The 12,854-nt window shown below is 38.5% G+C and overlaps 1 protein-coding gene across 2 annotated transcripts in view; it reads left to right on the top strand.

The window, feature by feature from the left end:
* The window catches only part of CERS6 (ceramide synthase 6), a 104,642-nt gene that overhangs the window by 19,814 nt on the left and 71,974 nt on the right, over positions 1 to 12,854 (top strand). For both annotated transcript variants that reach the window (XM_065750957.1, XM_065750956.1), the window contains exons 2-3: positions 11,145 to 11,250; positions 12,426 to 12,556. In XM_065750957.1, the coding sequence (XP_065607029.1) occupies positions 11,145 to 11,250; positions 12,426 to 12,556 (237 nt within the window). The remainder of the gene's footprint in view (positions 1 to 11,144; positions 11,251 to 12,425; positions 12,557 to 12,854) is intronic.

The raw sequence follows: 12,854 nt of genomic DNA, 5'->3' as shown, positions 1-12,854 counted from the left end.
TTGGCTGTATGCTTCTTTAGAAATAATGTTTCATGAATACTTAACATATTTGCATTATTTTGTGTGTGTGTGTTGGAAGTTAGTCAGAAATAAGTTGAGTGATGACATTTTTATCCTGGTTAGAAACAGGGTTTTATTCTAATGTTATTTCTGTACAGATTTTTTATATACAGCTCTAATTCTTGTTGTTGAGTAGTCAAACAATATTTGTTTGTGTATGCACGTAGATTTTATATATAATTGAATATGCATGTATACATGTGCATGCATTTCATATGTATGTCAATATATACATTTTTTATATTTAAGTGTTTCAGTGTTTGAATATAAAGATATATTCATGTGTATTTGTCCTGTTATTTTCTCTGCTCATCTTTTAATCTAATTTCGGCCATGTGTCTTTTCATGTGTACATGTGTTAAAGATGACTCTTTGATTTGATTGTCTTATATATATGTATGTATGCCAAGTATATGTGTGTATGAGTACATACATACATGTGCACACACACATACACACACAAACGTATATAAATGAGTACCTTTGATCATCTTGTGTGACTAATACCTGCCAGCCAAGATAAGAATTCGCTCTTCTCTAAGTACTTCCAAAAGATTTGATGGTGCTGTGACCTCACTCTTGGAATGAAAGTTTAACTTCTAAGTCAAACCAACCATCTCTACTTCAGGTGCTAACAGAGGTGCAGCCATCCTGCTGTGAGGCATCCATGACCTATTCCCTCTTCAAAGGGAATAGTCTTCACCAGAAGAAAGATTCAGTCTGAGCTTTCATCTCAGAGTAGGAAAATTCCTAAAACACATCATGCCTCTGGATGGAGGGAGAAATAGGATTTGTACCGCTGGTTTCTCAGTAAGAGTGAGGCATAAATTTAAATCCTCTCTGCCATCCGCTGTGGCAGACACCCACAGGAGGAGAGCCAGTCAGACTCAGAACAAAATGGAACTTTATAAATATTTAAAGGCTTTAGGGTGAGTGCATCTCTCAAGACTTGAAGTTTCTGGCTGTCCTAGATAGCACAATGATGATGTTCACTTCTGTTCTGTGACTTGCTGCAGGCTTTTGAAACAATACTGGATGAATTGATTTTTGTTAGAGTGGTCATTGGGGGTTTCTCACTCAGTTGTGCTGAGTCTGTTTGTATGCTGGGAGGCTGGTGGATGGTATGCAGCTTCAATGGAGATGCCGGCATTGCTCGCAGATTTGTTCGTCTTCCTTATTCACATGCTGACTGTGTGATCTGAGTAAAAGATAAAGTGATGCTGAAGGCTCTTGCAACTTAGAGCAGATCACTCTAATAACCTAATTCAATTAGGGTGACCTACTGTGATTATTAAAATTAAAATAGCCATGTTCCCTTCCTTCTTTCTGCCATTTTCTATGTCCATTGCTTTAAATTGGAGAATGGATTGTTTTTCTCCATTAACCTCTAGCAGTGGGATAGAATTCTGGAGAGTTGAATTTTAACTCTGACCTTAACTTCTGTGTCCTGATTTCAACACATGCCAGAGGGATAGGAGTGATACATTCAGTAATTTTATAATCTGTACCATCTAGAGCTTGTTAGTACCTGCTGAGGTCTCCTGAGAGGCGGCCCTGTCTCTAAAAGGTGTGTGGGACTGCAGCACATCTTCCCTTTCCCTCTCTTCTCTTTCTGCCTAATCCATGCTTGGGAAGTTATGGTGACAAAAAAGTCTTTATTTTTAGACATTGCAAGCATTAGACAGCTGGCTGGAAAAATATTTATGTGTGACCTTTTTCTATGTTTGTATGGTTCTTGCCTTCTGGAGAGAGTTACATTATATTTTGGAGCTTGCACTTCATCCGCAATTCAGTCTTTTTAGTTTCTCCTGCAACTCTGAAACTAAATGCTTTGAGCTTTGTACATGTTATATGCAAATACCTTTTTTTAACGCTCCCATGTTTGAAAAACATGGGCTGAGGCTAATTCTGTTTGTGAACTGTTGGATGAGGTTTGTCTTGTTTCTGTTGTTAGTTACTAACTGGACAGGCAGCTGGTACGCTGCTGGTGGAGGCTGTCCTGGAACTTTCCCATGTCACTGGCTGAAAACTGCTGTAGTCAGGCTTGTTGATGAGCCAATCCAAATGCTGAGGTAGAGTTTTCCTGAACCTTTCCAACCATCAGAAAAGTGATTAAATTGGTTTGGTGGCTCAGCAGAACGGAAATATGATAGTGTCTGTGAACAAAGGGTAGCAGGGAGAATTATGCCTAGCAGGGGCTGGCCAGGCAGTTGGGATGCGAGCTAGAAGGCATGCAAAGTCCAATTGATTTTACTGGTCAGGGCTTTTTGAGATTGGCGAAAAATCTCAGCAAAGAAAAGCTATATAGTATTATACTATATATATTATATATTTATATAGTATAGTATTTATTTATACTATTTATATAGTATATAAAGCTATATAGTATATAGGTATATATAGTAGACCTGCAAGCTGAAATGCAGCTATTCTTTTATTACTATTTTTGTTGGTTTTCATTATGACTACTTTTCCCCAAAACTGGTTGAAAATGTTTCACTTTCTGTTCTGTGGAAGTGCACTTGGACTGCAGCCCTTGAGTCCCTTATTGCTCCCAACCAGATTACTGTGACGTATATATCATCCAAACTATGAAAAAATAATTAATGCTGAATGCTGTTTTCCTAGGATGTAGTGCTGAATTTATAGTGCACTTGGCTTCTGAAAAGTTACTGGGACATTTTTTGAAGGTGAAGTGTTGCTGCTGCAAGCGGAGGTGCAGTTTTACTCAGCCACTTGATGTATCTGTTAATATAGCCTCAAGCATTACAGTCAGACAGCTCTTAAGCCTGCCTTTTTAATCCATTTTCAAACTTAGAAGGATATTCTTACCTTTGGCATTCATTTCTAATTACCCCTAATGTTAATGTGAGGTTTTGTATTCAGCTGCAATCCCACACAGACAAGGGTGGGTGGGATGGGAGGTACGTGCAGGACAGCTTGCCCAGGCTGCAGCTGCAGCCAGTAAAGCCCACTGCACTGAGTGACGTAGGCTGCTGCAGGTACAGTACTATGGTGAAATAAACTGACAGCATGTTTCCAGAGGTGCAGCTCTGGATATGTTTCTGAGCTCTCATCTTCAGTGCAGAAATGGATAAAACTGGATGGCAGTAAACAGCCAGGAAGAATCTCCTAGGCTGCTCACCCTCCTGTGGCACCAGGAGTGATAAGCAGAAATGGTCCTTTCAGCTTTAACTAAAGCATTTCTCTGGTTTACTCTGACGCTTCTAGAAGGATTTTATGGGAAATTTGCCAATCTGGAATGGAATTTCCACACTATTGTATTATTTTTAATAGTTTCTGTGAAAGATTCTAGTTGGTGCCCCTCCAAGCCAAGGCAGTACGCCAGCATATGGCTGCCCTCCTTATTTATGACAGCATATCTAGAATTATATATTAAAGAAGAAATCAAGTTGTAGTTATAAATTTGACTACATCAGTCTTTTTTTCCAAAAAGCGGAACTCGCAGGAATGGTACCACAGCCTGACTTGTGCACAGTCCAAGCAACTGGCATTGCAGAGGGGTGTCCAGCTGGCAAAGCAAGCCTGATACAGCACACACATAGTAATGCATCTGCTTCTAGCCATCTCTGCTAGATACTAGCAAATACCTGCACTTAGAGAAGTATTGATTGTGCTTCCTTATTTTAGATAAGCAGTTTCTCATTCCATGCCATTAGTTCTGCTGGCCCTCATCAACCTGCTAGGCTGCTATCAGCACTCACCAACATTCAAGGTACATACAGGTACCTTTGCTGTTGCCAGAAGGATGTTGGCTTTGACTCTTGTTATGAGGTATGAACAAATAGCTTCCCAGCTCTGTGGCTCAGGAGTAAGAGGACATTTTTCATTGGTGGTTTTCTTTGTGTTTTGTTGCTGTCAATTTTATTTATGTTTTTTCCTAAGCTTTGCAATACTTAGGAATGCGGAGGCTGAAAGCATGCGTGTTTGTTGAGAAAATTTCCCAGGTAAAAACATCAGCAAAAAGTTTTCAGAGTTTTGGAGGGGGGGGTGGAATTGTTAACCAGTAATAATGTTTTCCTCTCTAGAGGGCATAAATGCTTTCTAGTAAATTGAGCCAAAGAAAGACAAAACCTAAATCATTCAGTAATCTGCATATTCCTGAAAGCTACTTAGTGTTTATTTTTTTATAAACATATGTGGATTCCACAGTGCAGTGCTTTGTATAATTTGATGGATGAGATCAAATAATGATGATGCTGCATCAATAATGAGTAATCCATCTCTAACATGAAGAGAAGGAATGGCATCAGATCTCTTAGATGAAAGGCATAGATATACATCTGTTGTTCTGAGGTCACTTCAGGAGATTTTGGAATAGATCCTCTCTGATAGGGTTGGCTCCCAAAAGCTATACGGAGAACTTAACTGAGTCAGAACTCCTATCCTTTTGGTGCTTCTATAGCAGAATATGTTGAAAAACATAAAGAAAAATCAATTCTGGGCACGGTACGTTGAAGTGACTCCCTGGGCTGGGACCAAGCTCTTTTCAGTGGCTCTCAGCAACAGGATAGAGGGCAATAAGCATAGAATGGAACTTAGGAGATTCCATCTAAACATGAGGAAAAACATACTTTGAGGGTGACAGAGCACTGGCACAGGCTGCCCAGAGGTGTTGTGGAGTCTCCTTCTCTGGACATATCCAAGACCTGCCTGGATACTTTCCTGTGCAACTTACTGAGAGAACCTCCTTTAGCAGGGGGCTTGGACTTGAATTACCAGAGTTAATGGACAGAGTTGAGAGTTCAGTCTGAATGATCCTGTGATTCTATGGTGTATCCAATGAATTTATCCAAGGACTCTTAAGATTTTCTGTGTTTTATGTTTATGTGTTTGTTTTAATTACTGACACAGATAACTTCTGAATTAAATAGGTCAGCTGTACAGGAAGAACAAAATCTCAGCAGTTATTGATATGTTGTGGCAGTAAATCTGTTGAATGTCTGCTCAGAAGCAAGCCTCATTTCTCACTCATTCTTACAGTTGGAACTGATTTCGATTGCCATTTAAAAACTGCAATGTCTAGCAAATTAGACAATTGCAATCATAAATCCCTGAAATGATTTGTGCTTAGAGAGCATGAAGATGAGCTGGGAAAATCTGTTCCACATCACTTTCAAAAAGAGTGCCTAACTCTTCAAAACTAAGTTGGACGCGTATTTAGTACAGATAAATTTTTGCTTGTTCCAGCTGCCTTCTTGAGTATTTATAAATATGCTAATAGAAAAAATATTTGATAGATGTATTTAAATTGTAAGAATAGGTTGCTTATTTTTTTATTATGGAGATCACAGTTGGCTTGTGTTTGCATCATCAACAGTCTTTTATGCAAGCACCACTTGATCTGTACCTGTGCTCAAGTGAGTTTTTACTAGATTCATATAGATACTATGTGCAGGTTGGCAGAGTTTACCACTTAGCACAAACTAGCATTCATTTTCCATGGAGATGGCTCAGAGTTGCTCTGCATAGTTCTCATTCAACATCATTTTTCCAAATTTGTCCATTTGTTGCCTCTTCAAAGAAAGGAGAGATTCAAACTTACAGGCAGGCAACTAACTCAAAAGTTTTTGTGTATTTGAGAGGCTAAAGCAAAAATGCATATTCTCAGCATTCATGGGGACTTTGTAGCCAGGGCTCTGTCCAATGGCTTCACAGTAGTTTCAGTCCATTAACAGTTCACATAGGAGCAGCCTTAATTTTGTGCAGCTGCCTTAAGGCTGGTGTAGGTATCTTCCCTGAAAACTTGATGTTTGGCTGGTGTTGGAAGGGCTCTGTAAGATTTGGGTTATAGTAAGACAAACTGCTTGTTTGTCTGTAGTCCATACTTCTAACAGAAATGATAGACAAATTGGAATAGTTCAAGCTGTGATCAACATACGTTTAAAAAAAAAGTGTCAATTTTATACTAGCTTTGCTTTTCTGATCGGTACCAATTAAAATTTGCTAGTGGGCTTCTATAGAGAAGCTGGCCACAGAATAAAACTGCTCAAGTGTGGGAAGAAGTGTACTTTCTATGCTTGAAACATGTCTGAGGAAAAGTGTTTTCTAACCTGTATGAAAATTTTACAGTCATTGTGTGTTACATGTGTTACATCTAGGCAGAAGTCACTGCTTTAACAAGACTCAGGAGAAACAAGGGCTGATGCAAACCTGAGAAATAACAGCATTAGGTTAGAAACTGAAAATAATTCAGTCTTCGCTTTCAGTCCATGGGAAAGGTTTCAAGGTTATGAAGCTGATAGGTCACCTGTGTCAGTGCAGTTAGCTCAAGCTAACAGATAACTGAGATTTTAAATTTAAAAATTGAACAGCTTTCAGAAACCTTAACGGGTAGAGCAGTGTTAAAAATATGTTGCCCATAAGTAAAAAGGCAGTTTTGTCATCTGACAGAAGTCTGTCAACTGAAAAAAAAACCAGAATTAAAGCTATTTTGTTGGCGGTGATCCTGAGTGTGGGGTCTTGTAATACTTCTTCCAGTTCAGTTTCTAATGATGTTGCTTTAATTTAGGTTTGCCAACTATAAATGTGGAACTATTCCTAGAATTCAAAAATGTGTCTCTGTACTTTATTTTTGACCCAAGAATACTCCTGCTTCCCCTCCCACATCTCCACCACCTTCATGTGCCCATTGTGTTATTGCATCACCTACAAAATCTAGTAATAGTTGTCTAGATATACTCCTGTTTTATTTAAGCTGAAGAGAGTTTGAATCAAGTTTGTAGCATGAAACATGCCATACTGCTGCAAGGATTGGGAGCATTTGTGCCAGGTGTCTACAGACTTACTGTACCCTGGTTTTGACAGCATTTGGGGCAAACACTGCATATCACTATAGGACTCTGACTTGTAGTAAAATGCAGAGACACTGAGAAGAAAATAATTTTCTCTTCTGTTTCCTGTGATGTTTTTAAAAACTGTCTGTGTAATGCAAACTTTGTTAGTGCTGATGAATATCAGCCTTAAAGGATAATGAAAGCTGTAGCATAAATGCTAAGTCACAGCTGAACCAGTAATTGAGCACCTGGTGGGAAGGCAGGGCCAACCCAGGGGAGCTCAGGTGTGTGCAATGTCCCTGAGTGCCTGGAAAATTAATTTTGTCTGTTTTGCCTTCCCAAACCTCATGTTAAGGTTGGCAGTGGAGGCAAGGGTATCTTGCTGGTAATCTCCCTATACCTGAGGCCTTCCAAAGGTAAATAGCTTCTTTATTTCTGTGCATATGGCTGTTGCATTTGAGCAAGTCTTCACTTGCTGCTCTCTGGGACTTTGCTGGTCTGCTGTCATTGCTGTGTTTTCTTCTCTATTACAGTGTTACAAAGGCTAGCGCTAAAATGTCTGGTTAATTCTGAGATTAAAATAATATAATTTGTCACAATGAATAGCAGTAAGTTAAAAGGGTTGTGGTAATTAATTAGTAAGGTGGAAATATGCAGTAAAGGAGCATAGAAGCAACTGTGAGTCAGTGGAAGTGTTTTCCTTACTTTTATTGAGATTGTTTGATTTGTGGTGCTCACGTTTCCAGTTTGCGTGTCCAGGATGATTAGAGTTTATTGAGGGCTGACTCATTCATATTTCTAAAGTTTTCACAGGATGTGAAGTGGAACCAGTGTATTACTAAGCTGTAACTTTCTGAATATGAGAAATTGAACTCATGTGTAGAGCACTGGGAACAGGTTTTGAAGAGCGAAGGTTTCTGCTTGTATTTCAGCTGGGACTGAAAGATGGGTGAAATTCAGCCTTTTTCTTACACAGTATCATGCCCACTATAACCACTGCAAAGAGTAGCTTTAACTTTCATTATGGCAAAATTCAGTGGTTGGTTGGTTTTGTAGGATCATAGAATCTTTAAGAGTTGGAAGGCACCTCTGAAGGCCATCTAGTCCAACTCTCCTGCAATGAATAAGGGCACCACGGCTAGATGAGCTTGCCTAGGGCCTTATTCAGCCTCACCTTGAAAGCCCCCAGGGATGGGGCATCAACCTCATCACTGGGGCAACCTGTTCCAGTGCCTCATCACCCTTGTTATAGATGATTTTTCTTCCTTACATCTAACTTGTATCTACCCTCTTTTGAGTTTGCAAGTATTTTCCCTTGTTCTGTCACCACAGACCCTGCGAAGGAGTCTGTCTCCTTCTTTCCTGTAGCTCCCCTTTAGGTACTGAAGGGCCGCTCTCAGGTCACCTTTGCAACCTTCTCCAGGCTGAACAGCCCTAGCTCTCTCAGCCTGTCCTCAAAGGAGTGGTGCTCCATTCCATGGATTGCTTTTGTGGCCTTTCTCTGAATGGGCTCCAACAGGTCTGTTGGTCTGTTTTAGTTGGGCTTTTTCTTTTTTTTTTTTAACTTTTTTTTCCACTTGTTCATCTGCCGTAATAGTAGCTGCTTTGTCAAAAGGACATTTGCTGAAGACACAAGTGAAAAGCCAATGTGGTACTTGATCAAACTGACATGTATTTTGCATGGATCATGAGGCCTTGCTGTCACTGATGAAAATACTTGAGGAATGCAGACAGTATTCGAAATGCAAAGCAGCGGCTGCCTTTGGGTGCTACATGCTGCTTACAAATGCCTGTTGTATTTCAACAGCACAGTATTTATTGGCCAGCAAGAGCTGAACATTTTTCAACTGTGTACTCTATAGTAACCTGTTTTATCTGAATAGTTCTGACTTTTTTGGGGTTTAGTCTGCTTTTAAATGTGGGTTTGAACAATGGATGAGGAGGGTGACTTTGAAGAGGTTCTTAAATTCTGAGTTTAATTCCCTTGTTTGTGATATTTCACTGGTAGATCTGGAATATATGGGACTGCATTTGGCAGGAAATACTTTTCCATTTAATTTCTGTGTAATTGAATACCAGTTTTCAATTCAGCTTTACTGCAGTAAGTTGAAAGAGAGATTTATGTGTGAAGAGGAAAGCAGGCAGTATATTCAGTTCTGTTCTTCATACTCTTCCACAATACTTCTTCCATTTTAATTGCAATACGTTATATGATTAATAGTCCCATGGGTTTCTGCTTAGGGAATTGAAGACCACTGTATAGAAGAAACAGAAAAAAATGAATAATGTTTTTAAGATGTGCAACATTTGACAAAACACTCAGTTTCTGCATGTGTCAAACACTGCTTTTGTTTTGTTTAACTATGAATTACTTTGAATAGTTATATAAAATTAAGAGTGAGAATTATTATAATGACAGGAAATTTGCGATTTTTATTAAGTTCTAACTTGTTTTTTAAGGGTTAAAACGAAGCTAACTTTTAGTATTGTGAAGTAGAGTTTCAAAATAATTTTTTCTCAGGAAAAAAACCACACATTTTATGTCCTTGTCCTATGTTCGTTTAGATTATTCATTAGCTAGGTACGTTGTTTTAAGAATGATGTTTAAGCAAATCCAGCAGCTGGGCTTAGATTTAAATGAAGATCATCTCAGTAGGAAACTTGCTGAAATTGCTTCCAGGAGAATTTTTCTAGTGTGAACTCTTGCCTGCTTTTGACTGGAGCAAATTTAAAACTTTTTTTCCTTTTAAAGTACCGTGTTTAGGGAACTGCCTTTCTATTGGAGTTCTGTTGCCTCACAGTTCTCTCATTTTTCTCACTAGGAGAGTTGAGAGACTTTTTTTTCTTCACAGAGATATGCACGCATACGTACACCATCTTCTTTCAAAGGAGACTGACTTTTCAGATGCCCTGAAAAGCCAACTGAAACTATGTTTAAATGTTTGTGTTTTAGTGAATGTTTCTTGACGTTGCTGTTGATAGTGAAGGTCAAGCTTGGATTCTTTGTTGAATGCGTGAAGCTGATAAAGTTGTCTTTTTGTTCCACCTACATCACTTCTCCGCCTTGTCACTGCTAATACATATTTCCACGTAGAGCTTAGTGAAATAAGCTTGAACACTGAGTGACATTCTCTTTCCTGTCTGCCACTTATTATAAGTCAGCAAACCCTTTTACCGTAGTTCTCTTTCAGCTGTATGGGTTGGGGCACCACAGAAATAAAGAAAAAGATGTACCTCAGCCTGAAGAGTTTATACATAAGCAGACTTGTAATACTTAAATATGATCTGTTTAAGAAGCATCCTGAATTACTGCAAATCAAGTTTTCCTGTATATTTTTCCAACTATGAGACTCTTCATAGTAGTTGCTGCTTGTTAGCAGAGGGTAGGGATAAATACTGACATGTTTCTTCCCCTTTCTTTCCAAAGAAATTGTTCAGTACATCTGTGCATGCTTCGCTGCAATCTGGCTGGCATCTTTGGTGCTGTTTAGATATGCTTCTGATTTCTCTATTATTGTATATACAAAGACTTAGTTCTTACAGGGAATCAATGGAATTAATAGTTGCAAATGGTTTACTTTTTAAATGTAATGTTGAACATTATAAATTATGTGATTAATCTCTACCGTATGTTGTAGTCACCCAGTTTATAAACTGGATGATTTTATGGTTTGGTGTTTGAATATGCAACAGTTTTGTGCTTTAGCAGAAGGACTGGGAGGAAGATCTATTTCATGAGCAAAATCTCTGAGGCATGACTCTATGTCACTTGAACTTTACGGTTCAGAAAATTATACTGACTGGGCCTATTCATGCTTGTTGCCTCTAAGGAATTTGTTTGAACTTCCTCTGTGCAAAACAAGTCGTGAGGCAATACTTGCTCTGGAAACTAACTTCTGGAAAAGGCCCTCTTTGGAGGAGGAGAATACTACATTCTTGTTGTTTCTGCAAGCTGCCCTGCTCTTTTTGTGGTGGTGCTTGTCTGGAAGATGTTCCTCTCTTGCATTTTTGTGTGCATTTTCTTTTTCCCCCATCCTCTGTATTGTGTACTCTGTGGTGGAATTCACTTTATCCTTCAAAGTGTTGTTTCTTACTTTGTCATCCAATTACTTGCTTTCAAGCTATTAGGCTGAGCATTGGTTTTTGTTTTTTTTGTTTGTCAGATGTATAATATTGGCAGGTTTATAATATTTGCATGTTTATTGTGTATCACTGATTGATAACAGTAATGAAGTAAATAACTGAAGGGTTTCACTTACTTTCTTTTTTCACTCTTGTTTCTCGTAGGTTCATTGCTAAACCGTGTGCCTTAGGCCTTAAAGTCCAAGCCAATGGACCACAGAAAGCTCAACCTAATGCTATCCTGGAAAAAGTTTTCACAGCCATTACAAAGGTACAGTATTTATGTAATAAAATAGGATATGGCACTGTAAAATATATCTGAATAAAATGAAACTAATGGCTAAATGCTGTGCTGCATTTTTACAGCTACAATCAGAACATGCAAGCATTAAGGTTGTTGACATTCCAGCTTAAGCAGTTGTGCATCTCTTTGTGGGATTTTAATTAAAAAAAAAGTTATAGAAATACTTGATAGGTGCCAAATAGCCACCTACTTTATTTTGCTTCCTTCCTTTTTTCCTTTAGAAATTTCCACAGAATGTTTTGTTGCTTGCTTGTTTTTAATTTGAGTAAATAACAGATGATGAGATACCTTACAGTGTTTACTGTGAAATTTTAAAGCTAATCCTTCCAGGGCAACTGCTTGAGCGCAGGGTGCTGGTGGTTTTCTGGTCTTCTAGCTGTTTATATTGTTATTTGTGTTCTTTGAACTTGGAGGGAAAAGCTAGAAAACTGAAACATGGCCTATATTACACTTGTCTGGAGTATAGTCAAGGACAGATCTATTTTATTTGCGTTGCCTCTGCTCTGGTTTGCTGAGCCATAACCATTGAAATGGAAGTAAAGTTTCATGTTTACAACTTTGGAGATTTACTCTGTGTAGTTTATTTTACAGGGGAAAAAAAAACCTCTCTCCCTGTTTCCTGGGTGATATTCCATTTGAAGTTGTCACTTTGTTTAATGACCTCATTTTTTAATATTATCATGCAAAAAAAAAAAGGGCTTACTTCCTCTCTTTCCATATCAGTCAAACAATCTTCACTCCTGTAATTATTAACAGAACAGAAGATGGAACAGACAAGGTATATGGAAGGCAAGGGAGTGTTCATAATCTCCACTGCTTGAAAAGCGTATGTCACTTTATCCCTGTGTATCACTATTTTCCAGGTTTTGTGTGAGTTTTCATTTTGCTACCTTCTGTAAATTTCTTTAGTAAGAACCCACATGCAGTATTACAGCATATGTCAGCCTTCTATATTAATAAGTCACTGTAAGCATATTTAGATCTGGATGTACCAGCAGAGATTTGTCGTAGGCATTTTATTTCTGTGTGTCCATATATCAGACAGGCAGCCCTAAGTCATTGAAAGGCAGTTAAACCAGTTTTATATTTAAAGTTAATGTAACTTGGAAAATAAATAATTTTTATCCTTCTCTATTATATAGCATCCAGATGAAAAGAGACTGGAGGGCCTCTCCAAGCAGCTGGACTGGGATGTACGCAGCATTCAGCGTTGGTTTCGACAAAGGCGCAACCAGGAGAAGCCCAGTACTCTTACGAAGTTCTGTGAGAGCATGTAAGGAAACTGTTCACATCAGTCTTTAGCTATATAGCTTGACAGAACTTGGAAATGGAGGGATAGAGATAAAAGCCAATTGAGTATAAACCTTTTCCTTACCTTTCTCATTCTGGTGTCACCCCTTCTATCACATTTTCTTGAGTATGCTTAATTGTTGGAAGCTAAAGATTTCTATGCTTTCTTGAGGAAGTTATTATTTACCTTCAAGAGTTTGCTTCTTAGGATTATTTCTCAGAATCCAATTGTTCTTCAAACTGATTATCTACACAGACGTCTCTTTCTAGTTAGACTCCTT

The sequence above is a fragment of the Cyrtonyx montezumae genome, unplaced genomic scaffold (genome assembly GCF_038088225.1).
Source record: "Cyrtonyx montezumae isolate F1298 unplaced genomic scaffold, pur_monq_1.0 scaffold_7, whole genome shotgun sequence".
Lineage (NCBI taxonomy): Eukaryota > Metazoa > Chordata > Aves > Galliformes > Odontophoridae > Cyrtonyx > Cyrtonyx montezumae.
The sequence above is the reverse complement of the archived record's forward strand: the minus strand, read 5'-3'. Positions and strand labels throughout refer to the sequence as shown.